The following is a 27,437-nucleotide window of genomic DNA, read 5'->3' as shown; positions in this document are numbered from 1 at the left end:
CCGTAAGTGGCAGATTGAAACAACTTGCGTGAAGTGACCGTGCCCATGACAAGCTGCTGCTCTTACAGCTTTTCACTGACGCTAAGAAGGGGGGAAATGGGTGGGCGCAGCTCAGTGAATTAGCACCAGGATTGCCATGGTGGGTCCCGCACAGCGTGTTCCCCCCGGTCTTAAAGACAATGAATCCAAAGTGTGGCTTATGGGTCCTTTCCTCCCTTCCAATCCCTAACATTCTGTGATTCTGTTGCTGTAAAAATTGCTGCTGAGAGGAACGTCTCATGCGCTGGCGACTTAGCCTGCAGCTCCTTTTCTCTCTGTGATAGTTGACTCTGAAGCCAGAGTTGAGACGTGGAAAAAAAAAATCCTCACATTGTATAAAACAGTTTGACTTGCTTGTGCCTTTTATTAATGCTTGCCCTTCTTACTGCTTGTGATATCATAACTTGATGTCGTAACTCAGTCGTTATGTATCATTGTTTTCCATGCTCACTGCAGTGGTGCTAATGTGAGAAATCAGACATTTTTGTTTGATGTTGCCCACTCCTGTAGCACTGCTTCCCCAGGATTTACTCTGATGTATTTGAACAGCATCTTCTTTCCAGCTCTTGCAGTTTCATAAGCCATCTCGTGCTACTTGATGCCTCTTTTCAGGTCCTGGTTCCTGGCTTTAAGTGATTTTGTGTGTGTGTGTGTGTGTGTGTGTGTAATAATATCAGCCCACACTAAGAAAAGGAAACTTTTTAACCCACTTAGCTGCAGCGGAGAGCCTACTCAGGCATAACCACACTGAAAAACTGAGCCATAAAAAAACAGAGTTAAAAACCCTGGAGTTCAACTGAGAGATCCTCACATGCATAATTTTTTTAATATCATAAAAATCTCATACATTTTTCAAGCCAATCTCCTCAATTTTGTGAGCTTGATTAATGTTTCATGAAGGTCTGGGAGTGGCATTATTAAGTGTTAATGAGACTCGAGCCTTGATGAACTTACAGCATTTCTCCCGAGAAGAGGAGAGGCTGTGAGGGAGAAAGCTCTGGCACAAAAAGCTGAGCCCATCCTTCCCTATTTCTGACTGTGCTTAAAGCGAACACTTTGTTAGAGAAATCATCCCAGACTCTGTGCTGAGCCTGAGGCATGCAGGGTCAGGATATTAGGTGCCAAAAAAGCAATGCAGCCATGATAAAAGTGCTAAAAGTGCTCAGTATCAGTGGATGTGAATGTTTTGACAGGGGACACTGCTAATCCAGTTTAACACAGTCCTTCCTTCCTTTAAAGATCAGGTTTATGATCAGTAAATAAAATGAAGAAAGCTAACATAAAGCCACATTTGCACACAAAGCCACATTCTTCAGCTGAAAATTAAAATAAAAGGAAAATAAACTAATACAGAAATATTTGAAAATACGCTTGTTAATGTATTGGTGACACAGATATTTTCTCAAAAAGTTGCTCTTCATTTTAGTGAACTCTGACACTTTTTCTGACCCCACAGGATAGTGATGTCAAATTCACATAAACATATCCAAAATATTGAAACTTAAGCACTTTTAAAAAGTGTGTTTCTGTGTTTTATCACATACTATCTTTTCTGCTGGCTGACCTTTATCATGTAAATGTGAAGGCACTTAACCATGGCAAACCGTGTGCTTTCATCAAGTCATCCTCTTCCAATGCGATTAATTCCAGCTCTCCAGTCCTGAAATAGGAGGTGAGAAAGAAGTCCACACATTTGAGCAGCTGCAGAGCAAAAGCTGCCATCAGGTGCACCCTTTAAATCTAGAGAAAGCCCCGCAGGCTCTGGGATTTGGAGGATTTAAGGAGAGTCCGTAGCTGGGAATGGACCTGCCTCTCATTTCAACGTGGATTCAGCTCCTGAGCAGGAGATCAGCCTTAGTGGCTTCGGAATTTCCTCGTTGGAGACCCAAACAGCTGATTTCGCTTGGCAGGTTCCTCAGAAGGCCATGGGGTTTGTTGCCGTGGGGCTGCATCGCTCCGCAGAAGGGCAAGAGTTGGAAAAAGCATCTTTGGTGCTGGGGGCTTGCCTGACACCCCTCTGCACCCCTCAGCTTGTCTGCTGTGCGCAGCCTTTTCCCTAAATACACCCAACAGCAAAGCTCTTTGGTTTGGAGGGGAGGAAGACCATGATAATCCATGCTAGGGAGCATGCAGGCAGGGAGCATGCACTGGCTGGCTGGAGGGACACGGAAACCTTATTAAATTGCTCTTTGATTCAAACAAGATACCTTATTTTTGTTTCAGGACCCGGCTGTCCATAGCTCAGGCTAGCAGAGCCCAGCCAGTGTGGCACTTTCTGTAGGCAGAGTGTTCCTGAAGTAAAGATCTATATTTTTCAGAAATGCTCGGCACCAACAAACCTTGAAATCTATGCAAAATATAAGGGCTCAGCACATCTGCGAATCAGCATGGTGGCACATCCCATCCATCCCAGTGAGCTACATCCAGGCATTTACAATGCCTGGTTTTAATGTGAATCTGTCAGATTTTCCCGGCTCTCTCGTTGCCCCCATCCTCCTCTAGCTCCCCTCATCCCTTCGCATGAGCTCCGCATCCCCCAGCCAGCACACACACACCAAGCTTTTGTTCCTTCTATTTTCCCCACTGCTTAGGGAACAAACAGCAGAGCTCCAGACCAGAGGGAAAAAGTTAGCCAGTGAGATGCTCATTAAACAAATAAATTAAAATTTGTCAGCTCCCAGATGACAGACATTTCTCAACAGAGCCAAGACGACCCCTGTCACTGTGTGTTTCCCAGCTGGGTGCGTTCCCAGCTGTGTCTCGCTGACATTGCACAGGAGCCACCTTTTCCAGCTGTTATTTTTGTTTCATAGGTAACTCCAATTGCAAACATATGGGGGAAAGCTGTCTGAATTGCTCTGGGATACCAGACAGCACCTTTATCACATCCATGCTGTGGGGTGAAATTTTGGCCTTGTAGAAGGCGAGATGGGTTCCCTGAGCTCCCTGTGCAGGGAGGGAGTTGTCACAAAATGCAGATATGTGGCAAATGGTACTGACACACTTTCTGCCACCCCTAAGAAATCTCCTTCTCTTTTAAGGAACGGCTGAAGGAAGCAGAGGAGGTCTATAAGGCTGGCATAGAAAATTGTCCAGAGAGCTCCGATCTGCATAACAACTTCGGTGTTTTCTTGGTTGATACCGGTAAGTGAGGGGGAGGGGTTTTCCCTCTCTGCCTTATTTACTTTGATTTGTTTTATTCCACAGTACACATCTAAAAGGGTGTCAAAAGCTTCCAAAGCAATAGATGTGTCTCCACTGTAGCTTGGAAATAAATATCCCTGCACTGCTGAGATGGCACAGTGTACTGAAATTTGTAATCAATGCAGGCACTGTGCAGCAGTGGCATTCAACCTGGCTGTTTCCTTCAGTGTTTCTCACCATCTTTGCACAGGCAGTTGTCCTCTTCCATTTGAGCTGGGCACCACCCTGACAATACTGCCCTTTCTACAGGAAAGCGTGGCCGCATCTGTGTACACATACGCAGGCACGTCGCAAGAAGAGCCAAAGGCCACGAATGCATTGCAAAGAGCAAATTTTATTTTAGTTACCTCTCTACTGGGGGATCTCCGAAGCCACACCTGAGCTCCCAGGCAGAGGTGACACAAGCGGGGACGCAGGCGCTGAGCTCACCTGTATTTCAAGGCGTCAGGCAGGCGCAGCCTCCCGCTCTTTCTCACAATAAAGCAGGAATCTCAGACATAGTGATAAGGTGCCTGGGGTTTCTCACAGGCCTATGTTATCTAGCACAGAGGTTCTACTCATCAAGCACACAAGGCCAGTAAAACAGTTAGTGTGATGTATGTGCTTTTTCTACAGACAGGTGCAAGTCATTTGAGCGTATTTACATTTAACTAACCTCCTCGCCAAATCTTCCGCTATATCCCCATACGGCATCAAACCAAATCCCACGCACACAAGTGGATCGTTGTGGTTGGTCTTTGAGGCACTTGCAGCTCTACTTGGTGACAAAGCTGCTCTTTGCCTGTAAAGGTTGAGTGCCACCACTATAAAACAAACGTGGCTTTTAAACCACAGTCACCTGTGGAAACAAAATGTAAGGTAGCTGTGGGATGAACTGATTCTCAGGAGCTCCATTATGACATCCAAAGCCTTTCTTTTCTGGTCTGGTTCCCAGCCAGCTTCCCTGGACTCAAGTGCTTCCTGGCATCCACATAACAACAGCGCCAACAAATGCCACTGTAATTGCCACCTATTAGTGACAGCTTTATAAGCAAGACCAAGTTTAACAAATGACTAGTGGAAACCGAACTACTATCTCACTGCAGTCCCTCCAGAACAGAGCTGAGACTTGATGGTGAAATATTGTAGGCCTCAAGTGGTTGCTACCCATTCTACCCCTTTCACACTGTGCCCAGTTCTGGTGGTGCTTGGGAAGAAAGGACAATGGTATCTGTCAGTCTGCAGCTGACTGTCCTACCTCTGAGCTTATGCTCAGCCATTGCTTTTCTGTAGTATCTGTGTAAAATAAATACAAAGCCAAAATGAGTAATCGTTATCAAAAAAAGCATCGTGGCATTAGTGACAGAGGTCAAGGTTCTGAATTTGTGCCCTGGCCAACTTCAAGCTTGCAAATAATAAAAGTTCCTCAGTAATTTAACTCTGACATTGAATTCATCTTTGCTTCCCAACCCAGATAAACTGCCCTATTCCTGCCAAAAATTGTGGTTTAAACACAGTGCAGTGCACTTTCTATTTTTTGCACTTGTGTGTTCTGCCAAAGTCAAACTAACTTTTCCTGGTTTACTCCTACACTTCCCTACACACAAACAACAGGAAAAAAAAAACCAACACTGACTTTCGATACTTAAGGCATGATGTGTAAATAACCCTCCTGGTGACATGACAAGGCGTGAAGGAAGCGGCTGGTAGTGAGCCCATCACAGGCTGTGCTCTTCCCCAGCAGGCACAGGGAGCTGCTGTGAAGCACCATGCCAATTAACTTGCAGGATTTTGTTCTGCAAGCCTCAAGCAAGTGTCAGCTCTGGGGAGCCATAACTCTAAACAGCTCTGCAGTGGTCATGGACACTCGATGTGTCTCCCTGAGCGTTGTGCATTTCCCCTGTGTGTGGAGCAGGGGAGGCACTGCCTGCCTTAGGGACTGAGGTGCATGCCCAGCTGCTTCCCACGTGGCTTTGTAGATGTGATTTTCAAAAACATCTGGATGTTTTAAAAGAGTCCTACCCTGAAAGATACGTTGTTGGCCTCTTGATGAGTCTTAAGTGCTTCTAAATCTCACTACAGATATCCCTCCTCTCTTCTGTAAAGGAAACGCAGGTAAGTGTCCATGTTACTTTTATGTTGCATGGATAGTCTCAGGAAAACCCAAGTAAGATCTGAGAAGCTATGAAAGTAAAATTCCCACAGCAGCAGATTGTGCCCCAACACGCACAGGCAGTTTTCAAGTTCCGCTTGCCAGTTAGAAATGGGATTAAATACATTGGCTTAAAAAATGCCAATGCTCAAAAGCTTTGTTGGTGGACAAAGCTCCATGAGTATCAGTTTTCATCAGGAGATTATCTGGTCTAGAGTGTGCAAACCAGTTGAACGAGCACTGGTGTTAAAAATATGATCTTCACGTTGCTGAAATGCTGAAACTTTACACTGTGCCCATTAATTTATTTAGTAGGTAGTTAGCAGGCCCAGCCTGAGGAAAGCACTGCAAGATCCTTCTTGAGGAAAGACATTATTTAAATAAAGACAAATATACTTGTGAGGATACTGGTCTGGCACCTTTCTTTTTGCATGGTGTTGTATTTTGTTGTGGTGCTGGGTGATGTCATGGACTGCGGGGCCTTGCACAAGTAGACATTTTCACACAGCGGAGCAGTGCCACCCAATGGCTCCTCTGCAACACAGAGACGGTGCCTACGTGCTCCAAAAGAAGCACCTGGACACCTTTGGTCTGGGATTTAATTGCCCCGAGGTGGGAATGAGCTGGTGACTGGCAGCTCCGCCCGGTCCTGTGGAGCAAAATGCAGAGACTGAGCAGGGACAGCACCACAGAGGTGGAGACAATGGTCTCAGTTTGGAAAGAGCTGAAACTATTTTCAGCGCAGGTGTGGTTGAGGAATACTGGGTGGCTTGTTCTCTGTGTCTCTGTTGCCCATCTCTCTAGTGGGCCAGGGTGGAAGGATGGTGTCCCAGGAGCTGGTATACATGTCCCAGTCCCCTCTGTTGGGTGGGCTCTGTCCTTAGCACGAGGTTGCATCCCCCCACTGTATGATCAGAGGGTGCTTTTGGTCAGGAGTCTTCTTCTCGTGACTGTACCCTCAACTTGCGAAAACCCACCCCTAGAAAATATGTTTCTCAGGATCGTCTCTGAATATTGGAGCCTAAATCTTAGTTTCGACAGCAGCTTTCCTTACACTTCTTCTCAAAAGCTTGAGGCAGGATTTCTTTCTTAAAATGGTTTTTGTGCATAGAGTAATAGAAAGAAAACCCAGAGCATTATTGTGTGCTGAATTTGTGGCAGGACTTTTCTGAGTCACCAGTTTAATATTAATCGCTGTTTTCCTCTCCAGGGTCTCCTGAGCGAGCCGTGTCCCACTACAGGCAGGCCATCCGCCTGAGCCCCACTCACCACGTGGCCATGGTGAACCTGGGCAGGCTTCACCGCTCCCTGGGGCAGAACAAAGAAGCTGAAACTTGGTACAAGCGGTAAGAATTTGGGATGGAGACAGAGGTTTCCTTCCTCCCCCTGTATCATCTGTCTCTGCTAAAGAGCCTCTGATACATGAATCTGTGCATGTTTGAGTTTCCTCTCCTTCCTTATCCATCCATTTGAAACCAGACTTACCTGTGCTTGTTTGTCTGTTTTTGGGAAGTTGACTTCCTGGAACCGTTCCCAAGCCCCCAGCCACTGCTGCTTGTGGCTGGGAGATGCTCTAAGGAGAAGTCAGACGTTTCTTGATGGCATGAGCAGGTCGTTAGCATGACTCCCTCCTTGCTCAGAGCTGGTCTGTGTGTGCTGCACCACTAACAGCCATAGCTGTGCACAGCCCAGCATCAAAACCTTGGCACCATCAGGAACTCCAGCCCTTGCCAGCAACACACTACTAGGCAGGCTCTGACTCCCACTAGGCAGCAGGGTGGACTGGGTTGGGGGTTTTTGCCTCCTTTTTGGCATCCAGATTTGTGCTCACATTCCCTAGGTTCTGCCACTCTCAGCTATCCCCACCCCTGCTTCGTGCTTACATTGCGCTTTGGAGCTGGCCCTCTCCCCTTCTCAGGTAGAATGTTTGTCTGTCCCCGGGACAGAATCACAGAATGTTAGGGATTGGAAGGGACCTTGAAAGATCATCCAGTCCAACCCCCCTGCTGGAGCAGGAGCACCTAGGTGAGGCTACACAGGAATGCGTCCAGGTGGGTTTTGAATGTCTCCAGAGAAGGAGACTCCACAACCTCCCTGGGCAGCCTGTTCCAGTGTTCTGTCACCCTCACTGTGAAGAAGTTTCTTCTCATATTTAAGTGGAACCTCCTGTGTTCCAGTTTGTACCCATTGCCCCTTGTCTTATCGTTGGTTGTCACTGAGGACCTTCAAGTTGTGCTCCCCAGGGTGGGATGAGTGTGCCATGCAGGCTACAGAGTTTCGCTGCTCCATCCCAGAACAAGCCACATCTTGCTCTTCTGCTTTGAGCCCCACACCACCTGGAAGCACCTATTTTTCCCAAATTCCAGGGCACTGAAGGTATCCCGGAAGGCTGAAGTCCTGTCCCCACTGGGGGCTCTGTATTACAACACGGGGCGGTATGAAGAAGCGTTGCAGGTTTACAGAGAAGCCGCATCACTGCAGCCTTTGAACAAAGAGATCCGACTGGCACTGGTGAGTGTGGGGCGAGCTCAGCCAGGGCAGGGCCACAAAAGTGGAGGGGGCTGGTTGTTAGAGTGAATGTTGCCCAAGACTCAGAGTTTGGTTCTACCTCCATGCTCTGAACTCAGAGCCCTGTTTCAGACACTGCCTTTCCAGCTGAAAAGGACTTGGCACAGAGAAAATATGACCTGCCCCTTACTTGCTAGAAAGTGTCAATCCTTCTGCCTTTCCTTGAGGTGTCTCTTAACACCACTAGCAGGAGAAGCAGGAGTCCAGCACCAGCCACTGGGTGTAGCATAATGTGCTAAAGAGGGCTGAGCGTTTCAAGATCATAACCCTTTATAATACGGCTCCATAGGCTCAGGTTTTAGCAATGATGGGGCGGATGAAAGAAGCCGAAAAGATGACCAACCATATACTCAGCGAGGATGCGGAGTGTCTGGAGTGCTACCGCCTTCTTTCAGCCATCTACAGCAAGCAGGAGCACTATGCCAAGGTACCGTGGCTACACTTGTCCCAAGGACTCACACACAGAGCTCAGGTTGCATTTTAGACTCCACCTCTCCAGAGACACATTGCGTGCGTTAGCGCACATCCAGTAGATTTATTTTTTTTATTAAACCCTGTTTATCTAGGTACTGGGACTGAAGCTAAGCAGTGTGGTTTTCTTATGACTTACTGCTCCTGCTGCTGTCAGCCCCACTGCCCATTAGCCACAGGCATCTAAAAAATTCATTTCCACATGTGTTAATGGTGTGGGACAAACAAGGGAAGGAGGAAGAAGACTCTTATACTGGGAGGCTCTAGTGGTGAGGGGAACATGAGAATTGGAAAGGCACAGAATACAGTAACACGATGTCCTCTTGCTTTTTCACAGGCACTTGAAGCTATAGAAAAAGCTTTTCAGCTAAAACCAAAGGATCCGAAAGTCATATCAGAGCTCTTTTTTACTAAAGGAAACCAGCTAAGAGAACAGAATCTCCTTGACAAGGCTTTTGAGGTATGACCGCTCTAAGCCCTATGGATAGCTTATAGGTTAAAAGATAGAGTTAGCTCGTTGTATCTAATACTGCCTGGGGCATGCACCCTGGCTGTTGGCCTTGGGAGCTCAAGAGTTCACCAGTGGTACAGCTAAAGCTATGGGGCAGCTAACGTTGCCAAACTTAGTTGCAACTTTTTTCCACATTCCTGTGTGGAAATAGAGCTCCCGGCTCTGAGAGGTTAAGTACAGATTTGTGGTGGGATTATGATTTTCTCAGATCCTCTTGCTGGTGACGGCCACTTCAGGTGGCTCAGCTGGAAGCTTGGGAACCTGTGAGAGCCCACCACGTTGTTATATCTCACCTCATTACCTAACAGCTGAGAGATTAGCTTATCCTGTGGAGCAGGACTCTTGATAGCTCTGAAATAATCTTAGTGTTAAATAACAGCACAGAATATTATTGAGACCATTCTGAATATTCTCAGTATTCCTGGAGATATCTAATCCTGATCTGAATCCTTTCCTGTTGTGACAGCATAAAAATGGTGCTGTTTGACAGAGCCCAGGAGGCCCTTGTTGGTTCTTGTCCCATGCACAGTGACAGAAACAGTGGGGAGGGACAGCACTGCTCTCAGGTCCTTGTGAAGCCTCCACGTTAGGTGGCTGTACCGTAGTTTGCTGCCAGCTCCACGTGAAAGCCTTGCAGATAAGGAGCATCAGAGCCCACACATGGCTTGTAGGTTGGCAAGGGAATGACCCTGATGTGCAAGAGACCCCAGTGGTGCAGGGTGCCAGGGAGAGGGTCGTGGGGTTAATGTGGCTCCTCATGCAGTTCTGTGGGCAGGGAAAAGCTGCAAGATGAGCTCAGCAGTAAAGAAGTGTATTATATTGCCTCTGCTGTAAAGAAACTGAAATTCAGCTTATACATTGTATTTGAGAATAATTTGAAATTATATTTTAAATGGATTCAGAAGGAGAGGAAACTTTGTTTCTCTTTCTTCTCCAGATCTGGTTTTGCTTGAAGAGTCAGACTCTTAACCTAAAAATATTTCATATTTTTGTAGAGCTATAAACAGGCTGTGGAGCTCAACCCAGACCAAGCGCAGGCCTGGATGAATATGGGAGGCATTGAGCACATCAAGGTATGACAATTTTGCTTTTCCTTAAGCTGTCAAGTGCAGACACTATGACTCAGGACAGAAAGATAAATTTGTTTTAGATTGCCAAGAGCTGCAGGTTTGTGAACAGTGAGTGTCCCCGACATATTTTTATCCAAAAAGGAGGAATGTCTGTCCAATCCAACTAGAATTTTCCAACCAGGTTGCTTGAGAATATGTATCCTGTAATGTAAACCTCATATTTTAAGAGGGTAGGCTTCAAGGAACAGCCTGCCCATCTCTAAAGTTTTCCTGCTTCAACTGTTGACCTTCTTTAGAAAAATGTCACCCTGAGTTGACTTTTAAGATTCCTCTCTACCTGATTAATTTAATAAAGATGTCTAATGCAGAATTCTGGCATGAAATTATGGAAATAGACATCCTGCCCTGTGGTTGCTTATCTTTTTTGAATACCTTAGCATATCATTATCATTTGGGTCTTAAGGAGTCTCATTGTGTGAGATCCTCAAGCTATCCTATCGTTGAATAAAATTAACTCTTCTGGTACAACATAACAGGAAAATGTAAATCTGTTTCATGCCATGTGTGTTTAATCAAATTTAGGCTAACAGCACTCAGTGATCCTTTTCATAATGAAGAAGTATTCCCGCTACCTAGCAATATCAAGTTTTATGAACTTTGTTTTCTTTGTATTACCGTCTTCACCATTCTCAAGGAATGAACTTTCTATGTCAGGGAATGCGAATGAGATCCGTCACTCACTGTCTTTGTAGGGGAGCTACGTCACTGCCCGTGGCTACTATGAGAAAGCCTTGCAGCTGGTTCCAAACAGCAAGTTGCTGAAGGAGAATCTGGCCAAACTGGATCGCTTGGAGAAACGGTTTCAGGAAGTCCAGGAGAAAGACCAAACATAGCATTCGGTCACCAGTGGAAAGAAACTCATGCCCCTTGGAGAAGAGTATGGTGGAAGCCTATTGCTCAAAGCGATGCCGAAGGAACTTTGATAGGACTCAGAATTACGGAAGGCAAATTTTGAATGCATGCTTGTGTTTGACTTAAGTTACAGGAGTCACTTGGCTCCTGTAGGACATGCTGGAGAATGAAGGAAAACCTTCCTTCAATCAAGATCTGTGTTTAGGCTGAACCCATTTTAATCACACCGGCCAGAAGTGTGGATGGGACATGTACCTTCAATATCTTGGTTATCACTGGGGAAACCATGGAGACAAAGCAGTCATCCATTGCAGCAGGGGTGAAGTAGCACCTCCTGTTACTCAACACGGGCTCACCTCGTCCACATAAAGTACCACCGATGTGCTTTGTTGCAAATGCTATCAGGTCCTTCTGAGCCAGGAAAGATGGTCATAATGGTCACATAAAAGGGTTTCAAGGGGTTAATGCTGAGGAAATGGTGGCCACTTTTGCAGCTCTAAATGTGACTTGAAAATTATTCTAAAGAAAGGGAAAGTGGCGTTGGAATATCATCCTAGAAGGATGATTCTACAAGTAGGATAAAAGATCCTTTGAGGGAGGACCTCACCTGAATGTTTTACTCATAATATAGTCATTTTGTAGTAATTCAGGTTCATGATGTCAGTATTGTCAAATATCACATGGCTTTACCCTTTGCCCTCTTCCTCCAGGCCAAATAATTATTACTCTGAAAAATATGGAAGTATCCAAAGGCAATGGGAAGCTCTAGAAGTACTTGTCCTCCTGTCCAGTCCCCAGTAAAAAATCAACCAACCAACCAACCAACCAACCAACTAAGCAACTGACCTAATCAATATAGGAGTAAAATAAGGCCACAGAGAGATTAGGGGAGATTTCCTAGCCTTGAAAGGTACTAAAGAGGCTTTTTAATGGGTGTGCAGGGGCAGCGCCTATTTATCATGGTGATAACACTGACAAAACGCTTTGTCAAAATGTTCTCACTCCCTCCCCCAAAAGATACAGAGAATGGCCTATAGCTGATCAGTCATAAATCTATATTTTTAAATACTGAAGTGGGAAAACAAATTCTCTTCAGAATCGAGGCTTTTATTTTTGAGCTTTATTTATTTAACTTATAATAATCAAATAATTAATATATTTTCTCTGTTTTATACAAATTGGGCAGTATCCTTCACAGCCGGCCACGTGGCTGGGCGTTGTGACTCATGTTGTCTGAAGTTAGAAAAATGCAGGACCACCGAGACTTGCTTGAATAAGTCCCCTTGACGATGTTTCTAAAGCAAATGGCTGCAGAGCGCATCGGACCATACTGTCGTTGTAAGAACAGCACTTCTGTTGTGTCCACCAGGGTTTGTACCAGTTCACAGAGAGTGCTAGTGGAATCGTGCTTGGTCCCACTGCCTTTGGGTTGGGACATCAGGGTAGGTCATCAGTTTGTTCCTCTAGCAGGAGGGAGCTGCTGTAAAAATTGTTATATTCGAGCTTGATTGTGGCCAGTCCCTGCAGCAGAGCAGCCCAGGGTTTGGCATTATTAGTAAAGGACAGTTCTGATTAGGTAGGCAATGCCTTGATACGCATCTGTGAGGAAAAGCTTGAGGGACAGTGACCCACGTGGCATCCGAGTTTAGCTGGTTGCTGGCCATGGCACCTCAGCAAGCTCAGCGTGATGGGACAGCCATGCGCTGGTGGCTCCGCAGGCTTCATTTGAAAGGTTCCGGTGTCTGCCCGCTACTGGTGGTCAAATGACTGACAAATTATTAACGTGACTCCAACTGCATTTGAAGCTCAGAGGGAGTGCAGACTGGTGCAGAGATCTGCCCTGTCAGGCCTTGTAGACCTGCTAGGGCCATGGCTGTGCACCCAGCAAAATGAGGCTGGACTTGAAAGGTTCTGGTCCCCGCTGACCAAGGAGGCTGGCCAGTGCTTACCGCTGGGCAGAGGTGGGAGGCAGAGACCATCTGCAGTTGAAGTAGTGACACACGTTTAGGGGAGGGAGGGAGGGATCCCTCCGAATGAGCTTCCCAAGGGAGCAGCTGGGACCAAAACAAGCAAGTCTCATCCTGGTGCTTTTTCCCTTCTCCACCCTCCCCAGCCCAAGCAGCCTACTTTGCTTTTGGGGGCCAAGGCCAGTTTTGAGGTCCTGGAGCTGTGTCAGCAACCCTTGTCTTTTGACATGACTTCTATGGCCGTGGACTCGCTGACCTGACATTTCTGCAGGTCCCCGGTCCGGGCACACCGCTGCCTGCCTTGCATGGAGTAGCTTTGCACAGCCCTGGCATTGCTGGAGTGGCCAGAAGAGATGGGGTCACACCAGCAGAGACCCATGGGATGGAGAAACCAAAGCTTTGAGGCAGCTTCACCAAAGCCCTGTAGGCCTGAGCTGGCTGCCTGGGGTACTGCTGTTGGCACTGAATTTTGGGGCTGACAGAGGAGTGTTTGGTGCAGCCCCTGAGAGAGGTGCTGTGCAAAAACCTCCGTGGATAAGGCATCTGCAGAGTGCTCTGACAGCCAGCTGAAGTGTGGGGGATAGGGCTGGGGGGAGACACGACTCATTTAAAAACATGTATCAGCTATAAACTTTGCCTCATAAAGATATATTAAATAAATACTATATATTCTACAAGCCCCACAGCAGTGTGGCTTTAGATTGTGGCCAATGAAACATATTTTTTCAAATACAGAAAAAGTTGTATTTTTTATAGCAATGCTTTGTGAGGGGAAGACTTAGTTCTGTGTTTTTAACTTTGGCTTAAGTCTTAGTTTGTCTTTCCTGAGAGACCTGGTAGAAATGATTGTCTCATTCTTGTCCTAGAACTTGATCCAAGCCATCTTGACCTTCTAAAACTGGTGCACATGTGAAAGTATTCTATAGCTTTGGGTGCCCCCCCTCCCAGATCCTGGAGAAGGATTACCATTTTTGCAACACTGTCTCCCTATGAGGGAAGTGGTTTGGTTGGAAGGCTTGGTATATGTGCATCCACTCGCCTCAGTTAAACAGGATATCCATGGAGTTTAATCCCAGTTGAACTGGATAATGTTTATATGCCAAAAGGCCAACTCTCCACATTTTGGAGCTGGGTTTATGGTAGTTATGCAGAGAAGGGGGCTTGGTAGTGAACCCCGCTTTCATGAACCGGCACTTTATACCCCATCTATGCAGGATGATGGTCATCAAACTGGCAGCGTATTTGGAGAAAAATTCAGACCATGAGCTACCAAAGCAGTTTAACCCTTGTGAACTTTTGAGCTGACTCCGTGTCTCGTTGGCGTCCGTGCTGAAACGCTGTGTTTTTTCAGGACATTAATCTTGTGAAAGGTTTGTTGCAGGCAAAGAAGAAGAATGGAGTGCGGCATGAAAGGGGTTGCCTCCTCCAAAATGGAATGCTATTGTGGAAGATAAATCAAACGACGTACCTTGTGATAAACTGGATATTATCTTAATTAATCATAGGAAATGTCCTCTTCCTCTAGCATTGCACTGCTTCTAAAATAATGAGTTATAAATACATTGTTTTCTGACGACTCCAGCGCTCAGCATGGTTAGGAGAGATTATAAATTAATGAATGGGTGAAGCTCTACCTGGTGAGGGAGAGTTCACTGTCTGCAAGCTGCGTTGCCTAAACCTCAGCGCTCACCGATACGAAAGCGGAGAATTAATGGAAAGTTGGTTAGACAGGACTATCCCTATACGCACTGTGCATTTTAATCCTAAACGAAAAACATAATAACTGTGTTGCTTTTTCCTTTCCCATGAAGAATATTTTCAGTGAATGGATTTTGTTTTGTTTTATTGCTTATTTAAAGTCTAGCATTCTTTGCTTCCATTCCTTTTCCATCCCCTGGGATAAATGATGCAGTGGGGGGCATTTTCTCTCTCTCTTAGACTCCTTAGACTAGATTTTCCTACAAATGTGCAGGGAACTGGTTTTGGCCAGAGGGTAAGTGAATGCAGCAGTGCAAACGGCCTTCATTCCAGAGATCTCGACAAGGAGGAGGGTGTGTGCCTGCATGCACATGGGTGGAAGAAGTCTAAATCAAAAACATCAAAAATAAAGAGCCTAACTTGCAGGGGAGGCTGGACACCCCTGAAATTATCTAAAAACTATGAAAGCTTCTCACCAGTTATAGGAACCAGGCCAGATATGCTGCACAATATTTGATGAAAGAAGAGAATTGTCATTCTAATTTTAATAATTAGGCAATTTAGCATATAGTTGTACGATCTTTTGCCCCACTTGTCCTCCAGTTTGGTGAAACGGTATATGCTTAACTCTCCTCGATCTGCGTGTGATTAAGTTGACGAAGTGCTCAATTTCTACCTTTGATATATGCAATTATGCACAATCTTTGGAAAAAAATAGCCCTTAGAGGGTTTTTTCCCTAACCTTCGTTCTCTTGCAGCAGTTTCAAAATGCACCATTTTGCTTTCATGTACATTTAAACCCAGCAGCAAAAAAAAGAAAAAAAGACAAAAAAAAAAAGGCGCTTGGCATTCACTAGTGCACTAATGTTTCAATGTGGCAAAGTTGCTTCAGGTAATCTTTATAACTTTGTGCAAAAGTTCATTGCCATGTTTGTACTAACTTGCTGAAAATTTTTTCCTCTGGAAAATACACCCAGTGGTATCCTCTGTAAAAGTTATGGCTTCTACAACCGTATTAATATAGAAATCTCTGCCTGAAGTGGATGTCACGCTGCGTGTTCCTCTCATGTGGGAGTTGTTTGCATTGCCTGTTGTTCATATGGTTCTTATTTCTGTACCTGTTTTTTTAACCAGTTGTGCATATCTTTAAAAACAAAACCAAACCAAACCACAACACCAAAAAACAAGAACAAGAACAACAAGAAAGCAGCCTTTGGATTCGAAAATAAATTCAGACTTAGCAGCAACTGGATGTTCGTCAGTGGTACAGGAATTTGCAAAGTCTTTGCTTTTTTTCACTGTGGGATTTATGGCTAGATTTCACATAAAGGAATTATGCTTGAATTCTTTGCAAAAGAAAATGTATGTAAATGTCTATTTTATATAAAACGTAAGAAAAGTAAGTGCCATGTCTGGTTTTGTTCTCTTGGCTGCGGCGTCAGTCTGTTCCTTAGGACCAACCATGAACAAGTTCTTCTGGAGGTGGAAGGGCCAAAGTTTCTTATTCCACTTGCATTACATTTCACTGCCCAAGGAGTCCCAGTTATTGGTCATGTAGGATCAACTATGCAGCACACGTATTTGAGTCTGGCCATATAAAAATACTGGAGCAGGCATTTTTGGAGCCTGAGCGTGAGAAAGGACAGGGGCTGGTGCTTACATGGCCTTGATGATTGGACATGTTATACTGACATAAGCTCTTAGTGTCAGGCTTTATACATCTGTTGGGCGTGTCAAGTCTACAGAATGCAAAGAGAAAAACAGAACAGAAATTAAACTCATTTTCTTGTAATTCCCTTCCTCCTGGCAGACATTCCCAGATGCTTCTGTGTGCTCCCAGGGCTTGGGTTCACTTGGGGCATCATGATGGTGATAAACACCTCCACTGATAGCGGACCTTAAAGAGAATCAAAAGCCCTGAACACAAGCCGTAGTGTTTCCTACCATTGATGTGTGCAGAGCCATCTGTAGCATGAAGGGGAATTGCACTCTTACTTTGAAGTCAGCCTGTACATTCTGAACTTATGGAGATCCCAACAGCACAGGGTTTATTTATGGAGCTTGCTACCCAACACCCCCCTGCCCAGGTCCACGTTTATCCTGATGGAGAAATAAGATGTATAGCCAGGTCGTAGCATGGATCCTACCCTGTGGAGCAGTGTGCAGGTTTTGCCCTTTCAGCAGAACAAGGAATACAGCATGCTGGGCTTGCCTCCTGCCATTGCCTGCAGATGTAGTTGGCCTTTGGTGGTGTTACGACAGGAGAGGGGCCTTGCCACTGCCAGCAGGCCAACAGGGCCATGGCGTGACAAGAGACAAGTGGGGACAGGCTGGGAAACACTTGCTTCCTCCAGACCCAGCAGCCCCCAGGTGAGGTGGAGATGTCTGCTCTGCTGTGGGTGACACCGGGGACCCATGTTCCTGGAAGCAGTGCAGCACTCAGAGGGGTCTGTAGTTCCTGGTCCTAAAGAAAAGGCAGTTCCATGCTTTGCTTGCTCTTTCAGTAATGGATATAGCAGCTTTCCCTGTAAAAATGGTTAATTCTCATCCTTATGGCAGCTACTTAAGCCTCTCTGTAAACCCCATGAACTGCTTCACAGATGAAGAGCTGCTAGAGGTGTCCAATTCTCTTGGTGTCCTCTGGGAAGGAGAAGGCAAACTCACCACATGCCTCATAAACACGTTCCTCCTGGCTGGTCTGGGTGAGGACAGACCACAGAGAAAGGACCTTGGCTGGACTCGCCCCTGCCTGTGCTAACCTTCCGCTGCAATAAGATGATCCCCCTGTACTCGAAGCTGGTGAGGCCTCACCTCAAAACCTGTGTTCAGTTTTGGGCCCCTCACTATGAGAAAGACATTGAGGTGCTGGGGAGAGTTCAGAGAAGGGCAATGAAGTTGGTGAAGAGTCTGGAGCACAAGTCTGATGAGGAGCAGCTGAGGGAACTGGGGCTGTTTAGCCTGGAGAAAAGGAGGCTGAGGGGAGACCTTATCACTGTCTGCAACTACCTGAAAGGAGGTTGTAGCATGGAGGGTGTTGGTCTCTTCTCCCAAGTAGCAAGAGATGGGACAAGAGGAAGTGGCCTCAAGTTGCGCCAGGGGAAGTTTAGTTTGGATATTAGGGAAAATTTCTTCATGGAAAGGCTTGTGAAACACTGGAACAGTGGTTGAGTCACCATCCCTGGAGGTGTTTAAAAAAAACATGTAGATGAGGTTCTTAGGTTAATGGTTGGATTCAATGATCTTGAGGGTCTCTTCCAACCAAAATGATTCTATGATTTCTTTAAAAAGAAGATTTGTTTCAGACCACAGAGGTTGAGACAACTCAGGACTGGTGGCAATGGTGAGGGGGAATGCCAGCTCCTGCTGCTGTCCCTGTGCAAAGCAGGCAGAAAACTACAAATAGGAGAGCCCAGGGAGCTGATGATCCCCAGCAAGACACGGCTGGAGAGCCTCCATACACACCTGATTTGCAGCCCTGCAGCCTCACCTGCCAAAACTGATTGGCTCCCTCATGTCTTAAAGGGGCTTGTTAGGTCAGGTGGGTGAGGTTTGTTTCTCTTGTGTGTAGTCCAGCTCAGGCTTGGTTTGAGCACTTTCCCTGGACTATGGTGGGAGTAGGGCTCCTTGTGCTGCTGGTGCTCCTTCTTGTTCTATGTGGTGAGTCCTGTGTGTGGATTGTGGGGTAAGGGCTGTGGGGTGGTGTGTCCCAGTGTGGGGGTTACAGCAGTGAGCACTAGCTTTTTCTGCTCTTTTTAGGGTACCAAACAGGTGAATATAAACAGCCGGTTTTCAAAAATTATACTGGTGCTTGGTATGTTTATTCCTGGTGAGTGATTTTTGGGCTGCCCCTATGAAAGCTTGTCTTACCCTCTTCTATCTGGGTGCTGTTTTCCCACAGCTCTCTCCTGGCTGCTGTGGCAAGAGAGCAGTTGCCCATGTAGGCTGCTCAGCTGCTGTGTGGTCCCTTTGCTGTGCAAGAAAGAGCAATGGCTTGGTCCTGTTGAGCTGCTGACTGGTGACCCTAGGTCAATCAGGTCAGAAAAGCATCTAGGAGAGCAATGAATGGCAGCATGTTCTCAAAAATCTTTCTTATGCTTCCTCCTGCAGTGGTGAACATATTTGTAACTCCCATTCTGGCCTGCTACCACATCCATGTAAAAATTTATTTCCTAGGGATGCTTATAGATAAGGGAATAGTAATGTAACTAGTGCTAAAAAGATCTGCCCACCTGGGGCAAGAGAAAGGATAACCACCTAACTGCCATTCCTCCCATCCTGCTTCAATATGGTGCTCATCCTGCTGTTGCTAGTGCTATTCCTCTCCCCACCCAAGGGAATGGTGTTTTCTCCATCATTTACTTCCCTGATAAAGTCTATTTATTTTCTACTTCACTAGTAGACTTGCTGCTATAGTAATAATCACCACAGTGTCTTCTTGGAAAAGCTATTCAGCAGGAAGGGCTAAGGAGAGCTTAGTCCAGGTCAGTGGCTTAGAAAATTGTGCCTGATTTCACGATTGGGCTTTCTGCAGTAGTCAGATGTTTTGAGGCCAGAGAGTGTCCTGGGAATATGATGAAATGCTGTTAAAAAAGGGAGGGAGAGAGAGGCTGACCTGGATGGGACAGCAAAGAGCTCAGCCTCTCTACAGCCAGGAGTGCTTCAGGAGTTGTGCAAGGATCCCCACAACTTGTGGGGTGAGGCCCATTTGGTGCTGCTGAGGTCTTGGGGTGGTTGGCCATCCAGGTAGAGGAGAAAGACATGGGCTCTTCAGTTCACTGGCATTTGAGTAGTATGGTGTGAGAGATTGGTGGGCTTTCTAGTGCTTGACAATCTGATGGGCAGGTTAAGCAAGTAGCATTGCCTTCAAGCCTACACAGAGGACGTAGGACCCAAAGTTAAGGAGAGGTCTGGAGGGGTGTCATTGTGATAGCTGGTAACTTTTTTGATCCAGATTCAGTCTCCTGGTGACTCCATTGAGTTATTCCAGGCTCTTGCCTGGACAAATACAGTGTGAGGGCCTCCTGAATCGTGAGCATTATATTGCTTACATTTGCATGGCTGGGAACTGAACTCTTATCCCAGCCTTGGCCTGAGAGAGGCAGAGGACCCCTCCTATTGGCATGGAAACACACTGGGCAGGAGTGATTAACAAACTGATTTTAGCTGCTGCAGACACAGGCTGGCTGAAGGGTGTGGAGGAAGAGCTGCTGTCCTCTTCCCAGCAGAGGAGCCAGAAGCTTGATGCTAACCCTTTCCTGAAACCACCCAGCCTGGAGAAGCAGACCTCTGGTATGAGCTGTTGCAATCAGTTCCTTTTCCTTGCATCCCAAATATTTGAGATCATTCCTCCTGTGTGATCTTTGCTGTGATGATCACATTTTGGAGCTGACCAGGGGAGCAGCACACCCCTTCCATTCCCCCCTCCCCAACATGTGGTCCGACGGGTCTGTCAGTGTGTGCATCGCTCCCTGCTGGGTGAGGGCTGAGGGGGGTTTTCCCAGAGAACATAAATGTGATGGCTACAAATTTGTCTGAAACTGCACAATTCAATGAAGCATCTAAAACTTAATTAGATCCAGCCATTCCTGGCTGGACCCTAATCTAAGTCAAAAGACCCTGTGCTTATTGTCCACTTTTTAAAGGCACAACTGATGCCAAAATGTGAAAAAGCTCTGTCTGTTTCCCCAGGAAACTTAAGGTATAGAAGCTTTGAAATAATAAACTTTGAATAAAGTGGGGTGGCATCATTGTAACTTGTTGCATTTGTTACCTAATTTTGTAAGTCCTAGTTGCATTTCATGAAGAATAGTTAGGCTACTGGATGAAATCTGCATTTGCTTTTTTTTATGACTGTGCATACACACCATGAAAGTACCTCACAGGAGACCTCAGCTTTGCATACATGAGCTTCTTATCAAGAAATGCAGTTTCTATGCATTTTCATTTATTTCCATATAATTGCCTTCAGCTTGGAGTGCAGGCCGGAACTAGGAAAGCTGTGACACCAGGGGTTTGTTCCATTAATTCCCTTTGTGTCAGAAGACCCTGAAGTGATGTACTTGAGCATATGGGGGGTTGTCTCACTGCAAAACTCTCCTGTTTGTCTTCTGTGTAGACCTGAAACATACAGTTCATCCCATCAACCTGAAGAGCACAGACGATGCTCTGCCACTGGGATTCTTCTCTCAAATCCTTGGTGGGAGAGAGTCGGTGCCTGGAGTGCAGCCCTGGCAGGTCTGGGTTGCAGTGTGCTGCCTTCCTCCTGGAAAAGGTGGAGGAGAAACAGCAGCATCTCTCTTTCCTCTTCAAGCCGTAGAACTGTAAAATCATTTGGGTTGGAAGAGACCCTCAAGATCATTGAGTCCAATCATTAACACTGGCACTAAACCGTGTCCCTAAGAAATCATTGAATGCTGCTCAATCAAGTTGGACTAAAAGTCTTTCTTGCCCAGGTTCCCAGGCTGACTCCCCTCCCAAAGCAGGAGGGAATGAGCTGATCTAATAGTGCAGATGAGATCCCTGGCTGCCATGAGCAAATGCAGCTGCAGAGTTTTTGTGGTATGCACCAGCTGATGATTTGCTGGGTTTTATGGTATAGCAAGAGACCGCAGAGGAAGAAGACTGCCTGGTGGTTTGTGTTCACATAAGAAAAGCACAGAGCAATGACTGTGGGAGGAAATTAGACAAGTACCTGAGCAGGACATGGTTTTATTCAGAAAAGTGCTACTTGTTTGCATGTGTGGCAAACAGTATTTGCCACCTCCCTCTCCCCAAAACCCAGCCTCTGCACACACATCAGCTTGAAAATGTATACAGATAGTAGTGTGAAGGGCAGGAAGGAAAAGGAGGGGGTGGTGTAGGAGGAGGGTAGGGTGCTGGGGTCAGGGGGTGGATGCTCTGGATGGCATCAAGCCTTGAAGCTCAGGAACACAAGGAAGAGGAGTGAGAAGTCTGTCCATTCCCCTCTGTTTTGGGATCCTCCAGAGTCTGAGTCCTCTCGTGCTTGCCTGCAGCTGAAGGTGGTTGCCAAGGGTCAGCAATGGCTTGGAAATGACTCCTCTGGGCTCCAGGTAGCTGGGCATCCCACGCAAACACTGGGAGGAAAAAGTTGTTTTCCAGGCTGGGGTGATCTTTTTTTATTTCACATTTTGGGGAGGCAATAGGACTCTCCTCATCTCAAAACACAACCAAACCTTTCTTCAAAGGTGTCCCTCAGACTGGGCCGTTTCCATTTCTGTAGTGGCAGTTTGGTCCGAGAAGATGTGATTATTACCACCACTCGCTGTGTGGTCAGCCTGCAGCAGTAAGTCAGCCTGACCTCCTCACTTGTTCTTGATGCCTCTTGAAGCAGAAGTTCTTCGTAGGATGTGGGGAGTTCCTGAGCCCAGGTATGTGGTCCTCAGTCAGGGAGGGAAATGCTCTCCCTGGGACTGAGTGCTCTGCCACTGTCAGATTTGCCAGATGTCCTTGAGCAACTGGTGCACCCCCCAGCAGCCTGCTTGTTCCTGATGGGTCTCTGCATGGTTCTCCCCAAAGCCTGGGGAGAGGGGTCTCCCGCACAGGGAGATTGTGAATCAAATTTGAATGTCCTGTTCAGTGCCCAGGCCAGAGAAGCATTTCTGAGGCAGAAGGAGCAGTACTGCAGCTTCCTAGTAAAAGCAGCCCTGGCTAATGTCCCATTACTCCTGGCAGACACATTGGCTTCTGCACTTTTAATGCAAGACCAACTTTACAGGTCATGCTACAGACCTCTTAATGGGCAGGGAAAATGTTGTAAGTGGCCCCTTTGCCAGCCCTTTTATAATCCATTTTAATGTAATTGCAGACCAGTCAGCTTCACATCTGTTTCTTGCTCAACTTGAGCATCATTTTTGAGGGCTGATCTTGAATAATGATGAAGTCGCTATGGTACAAAAACTTCAATGTGCAAGAATAACCTTAATAACGAGGCACCTCCTTGTTTCTCTGTTCAATGCAAAACTAGCCAGTGCTGTTGCTCTCTAGTGTTATGTTGCCAATGCTGTTCCTGTGTTCCCATTGCTGCAGCATTTGCGTTACCAGGCGATCCCAGTGTTAGATGTTGCTGGGAAGTATGGGAACTTTGCAGCTCTAATAAACAGCCTCCTGGGTTTAATGCTGAGCTGTGCTATTAGTGGATCTGTTACCTGTGGCTGGAAGTGATTAGAAAATGAGAGGAATGGTTTTCCTGAAAGTGTGTGTGTATGTGTGTGGATGTATGTGAATTTACTAGAAAACATTGAAGCAAAGACTCAAGTTGAACCCCCCATATCTTGAATCAAAACATGCAAGGCCACACTACAGGGCAGGCAGCTGTAAACCGTGTGCCTAACAGCCCCCTCAAACCAGGCTGTCAGCACTTGTCACCTCTGAAGTCTTCATGGGTGATATAGTGTGGTGGTGGTTCACAGCAGTCAGATTTTCATGAAGGGGCACAATCCCGTGGGGGTTAGGAGGGTTTGAGGACAGGGATTAAAAAAAAATAATTAAAAAGAAATCTATGGAACTACTAGAAATCAGTGATAAACAGGCTTCAAAGCTCTTGTCTGAGCACTGGGGTTTCTTGGGCTCTCAGGTGAACATAGTTTGGAGAGAAAAGGCAGTTGCTTCAGGTCTGGGTTTTGTCCTGTTTGGTATTAGCTCAGGCAGACCTTTAATCAGGCCTAATTGCAAAGGTCTCGAGACAAGGTTGCTGCTGTGTTGTGCCCTGTGCTGTGAGAGTTGGTAAGGGCAAATGCTGACAGCCAAAACAGATGAGTTGTGTGGCTCCTATGGGTGTCTCTTGCAGTGCCTGGTACCGAGCAGATCGATGAATCCTGTTCATGCCTCCCATTGAGTGCAAAACTGTCCCACCCTGCACCCAACGTAATTGCTGAGTCCCCAGAGGAGATTAAACTCCTTTAGCCAACCAGATATTTAGCAAAGCTGGGATCTACTGCCAATCTATTTATTGGGTAACCTCTATTCTCATAGCATAGCTATCTACCCAATGGTAAAAGAAATACTGAATGGTGTTTAGACTCTGCTGGACCAAATTGCTGTAAATTCAACTGTGGCATTATATTGCTTATAAAATATGCAGAAAAATCATAATGGGCATACACTCATCTAGTGTTAATTTAAAATACGTGTAACTGCGTACAATTATCATAAAGCTCTCAGACATAGGACTCTGCTCATCTCCTAAATGTGCTGATAACAAAATTAGGAAGATTTATGGGGCCAGAATGACTTGGCAATTGCTTTTAAGGCTTTCCATGTGCCTTTTAGAATCCTAGATTGCAGGTAACAGGGGCTGAGCTTGATGTTTCAAGGCCAAAACCAGCACAGAGGTTCCATGAGTCCCAAGACAAAAAGATAAACTGTCCTTTTCCCTCCACAGAGCTGGCAGCAAAGAAATCTGCTGGCACGTCCCCTGGCCTCCTGGCAGCTCGCTGCTGCCCAGGTATGAACTGTGGCTTGATGCATAGCAGATGAAACAAGAAACCTATTTATCAATTTAAAAGTAAGTCCAGCTTTTCCAGCTGGAGGTCAGGGAATCCTCTGTGATGCTGATAATGTGGAATCAGCCATGCTATAAGTCCTGTTAGCAAAAGCTAGCCCCAGCGCAGGAGCACGTTGCAAGTTTTCAGGCTCAGTATCAGAGTTTACTTTGTGGTGGAAGCCTCTTCCCTCATCACCCTGGCGTTGTTTTTTCCACCAGGAAACTCCTGAAGAGCCTGGTGGTGACAGAAGAGGAGTGTCACCTCCAGCGGGATAGCAGGCAGAAGCAGAACATCCCTGTCTTGTTTGTCATTACCCAGCCCACATTCAACCAGCTGCAGTACATGGTCTGTGACATGGCCCTGCAGCACCCAGTCCACTATGGTAAGTGGGAACGCAAGGGCTGGAAGTGAGCTGCTGCTGTGGGAGGGTGCTTTATGCAGGCAAAGTCCTCATCTGATTCACTGGTCTGGAAAAAACACCCCTCTTCTTTCCTTCCCTGTGCTCTCTATGCTAGAGAAATATTCCCTCAGTTATGCCTTTAATTCTCACTGAGGTAACACAATTGGGTTAATTCTTGTCCTAGGCTTTGATTAGTTGTCCCAGAAGTTTATCCCTCGGTCAGGGTCTGTCTCCTGGGTAAGCCCATCACAGAATGTTAGGGATTGGAAGGGACCTCGAAAGATCATCTAGTCCAATGCCCCCACTGGAGCAGGAACATCTAGATGAGGCTACACAGGAATGTGTCCAGGCGGGTTTTGAATGTCTCCAGAGAAGGAGACTCCACACCCGCCCTGGGCAGCCTGTTCCAGTGCTCTGTCACCCTCACCATGAAGTTTCTTCTCAAATTTAAATGGAACCTCTTGTGTTCCAGTTTTAATCCATTACCCCTTGTCTTACCATTGGTTGTCACTGAGAAGAGCCTGGCTCCATCCTCGTGACACTCACCCTTTATATATTTGTAAACATTAATGAGGTCACCCCTCAGTCTCCTCTTCTCCAAGCTAAAGAGCCCCAGCTCCCTCAGCCTTTCCTCATAAGGGAGATGCTCCACTCCCTTCATCATCTTTGTTGCCCTGCACTGGACTCTCTGCAGCAGTTCCCTGTCCTTCTGGAACTGAGGGGCCCAGAACTGGACACAATATTCCAGGTGTGGTCTCACCAGGGCAGAGTAGACGGGGAGGAGAACCTCTCTGGACCTACTAACCACCCCCCTTCTAAGACACCCCAGGATGCCATTGGCCTTCCTGGCCACAAGGGCACAGTGCTGGATGAATGTTTTCTTTGTGTATCAGATTCCTGTGTGCTTTGTGTTCCCCTCACACAAACTGTACTAGCACGGTTCCCTTTGGTCCTGCTGTGCTACCACGAGCTTCAGCTAGCTGCTGGAAAGCCATGGGCTTCCCCTTGGCTGCAGCCCTGGACCGTTAGCTAGCTGTGGCTGCAAGGGTCCTGCCCACTGAGGAGCAGGCTGGATTAAAACCTGCTCACTCCAAGCACTTCTGTGGGCAAAGGCAAAGCCTCTGGAGGCAATTTTAGGGTGTCAGAGGTAAGGAAGTGGCACAAGTCTCTAATTTTTTAGGCTTTTCAAAGGCAATTCTCTGAGTTATATGGAGCTCTGATGGGTTACAGCCAACTGGCCATGACTGGCTGCGACCATCAGATGGCAGATCAGCCAACATAAAACAACCTTCTGTCACTGTCATGTCTCTCATCACTGGCTCAGATTTTGATAGCCTTACTGTTTGCCCATGATGGCAGGAATAAAGGAAATAAGACCCAAGAAATGTTCATTTTGGGACTCAAACATCCTGCCAGGCAGCGTGAGGAAAGCTGCTTGAGGGCTGCCTGTGTGCTCTACTCTGTGGCTAAACAGACATACCTCTAGGCATTAACTAGGCTTGACAGCATCTGAGCCATATGGACAACCCTTGAGGAAACTACATGGCTCCCTGACCAGCCCTTCTGAAGGTTCAGACCTGCCAATGTCCCATCAGGGCAGACAAGGAGAACTGTCATCCATTTTTCTCCCAATACCAAGAAAAAACCCAAGCAATAAGAGTCTGAATTGAACTGTGCTGAGTTTTCCGTGCCCTGCATAAATCCTCTGGTCTGATTAGTGCTCTTCTTTGGGGACAATGGTGTAAAGAGTTTCCCAAGCACTGTCCAGTTTCCATGCTCTATGAAATTGATACAAAGGCAACTTGCTTTCCTTTTGTGGTCCCTGTCATGCTGTTCCCCTCTTCTTTTGTCCCCTTTCCAAGTATCCTTCTCCTTAAGTTAACAAAATTAACAACCTTCATGCGCTCTCTCTCTCTCTCTGAATTTGCCTCCTGTAAGTTCAATTACATGTCACTAACTTCAATGTGTATTCCCATTTTGTAGATACCTACATATGACCGTGGTATTTTGGGAAGGGGAGAAATGGAACAGTGTGACTTGAAGGATGCTGTTTGTGCCTGTAAATTAGATATGCTCCTGGAAGGACAGGGTTCAGGTGTCCGTTTATACACCCTTTCCTCTGCAGGGGACAAGGTTTGGCCCACCTGCCTCATCCACAAGGATGAAGACTTCCAGGCTGGGACACTGTGTGTGGCTGGGGCAAGGTATCTGAGGGTGAGACAAATGGTAGGGTCTTCTGGTCACAGTTGCAGGAATAGAGAGTAACAGATAAGGGAAAGGAGACACTTTATTTTCAGAAATAGAAATGCAAGAGAAGGTGACTTCTGCCAGATGGAAAATTCAGGTACCCCTTTGCTCATCAGGTCTCCTCTGCCTGTCAGAGCGCCGGTCCCTGTACGGATGTGCAGATCAGCATTTTCCTGTAGTGTGGGACCTTGGAGAACATTAGGGAAGGTTGTACTTTGCAGAACTGCTGTGCATATTCATGCATGCATATCAGAGCCTCTCAGAAGCAGAGCTGTCCTTACAAGATTTTACAAAAGTGAGAATAGTTCTCTTGCATGTAAAAATTTATATATTTTTTTTATACTCCTCTAGATATCAGAAATTTGTTCCCTCAGAGGAATTGCACTTGCTTGGGTTTGGTGGATTTTGAAGGAGATGGGAATGTCTGTGAATGTCGCTTTTTATTTTCACGTTCCCAGTGGTTTGGGGCTCATCCACAGCAGAGGAAACAGAGGAGACTTGCCTGTCCTCCACTCTCCAGCAGCCCTCCCAGGAGAGAGCATGCCTGTCTCCCAGCCAGGGCTGATCTCTCACGCTAGCAGCTTGCTGAAGGCCTTGTCCTGGCCCCTGAAAATCTCCAGCCCTGTAGCAGGAGGATGCTTGAGAGAAGAAAGCGATCTCCATTGTCCAACCAGCAGAGGAATGACATGCTTTGACCTTGTTTAGTGGCACGTCTC

General features: G+C 46.5%; 1 protein-coding gene across 9 annotated transcripts in view; it reads left to right on the top strand.

The window, feature by feature from the left end:
- The window catches only part of TMTC1 (transmembrane O-mannosyltransferase targeting cadherins 1), a 174,631-nt gene that overhangs the window by 136,829 nt on the left and 10,365 nt on the right, over positions 1 to 27,437 (top strand). For 4 of the 9 annotated variants that reach the window (XM_082062648.1, XM_082062647.1, XM_082062645.1 and 1 more), the window contains 7 exons: positions 3,081 to 3,183; positions 6,585 to 6,720; positions 7,741 to 7,885; positions 8,232 to 8,369; positions 8,751 to 8,873; positions 9,920 to 9,997; positions 10,747 to 15,974. In XM_082062648.1, coding sequence (XP_081918774.1) covers positions 3,081 to 3,183; positions 6,585 to 6,720; positions 7,741 to 7,885; positions 8,232 to 8,369; positions 8,751 to 8,873; positions 9,920 to 9,997; positions 10,747 to 10,887 — 864 coding nt within the window. In that variant the 3' untranslated portion in view covers positions 10,888 to 15,974. Of the gene's footprint in view, positions 1 to 3,080; positions 3,184 to 6,584; positions 6,721 to 7,740; positions 7,886 to 8,231; positions 8,370 to 8,750; positions 8,874 to 9,919; positions 9,998 to 10,746; positions 15,975 to 24,292; positions 24,457 to 27,437 lie in introns of those variants that run through there. The other 5 variants (XR_014185130.1, XR_014185131.1, XR_014185133.1 and 2 more) reach the window with 4 other exon arrangements.

This window comes from Streptopelia decaocto, assembly GCF_964273445.1.
Source record: "Streptopelia decaocto genome assembly, chromosome: 1".
Classification (NCBI taxonomy): Eukaryota; Metazoa; Chordata; class Aves; order Columbiformes; family Columbidae; genus Streptopelia; species Streptopelia decaocto.
This window is presented reverse-complemented; position numbering and strand designations above follow the sequence as displayed.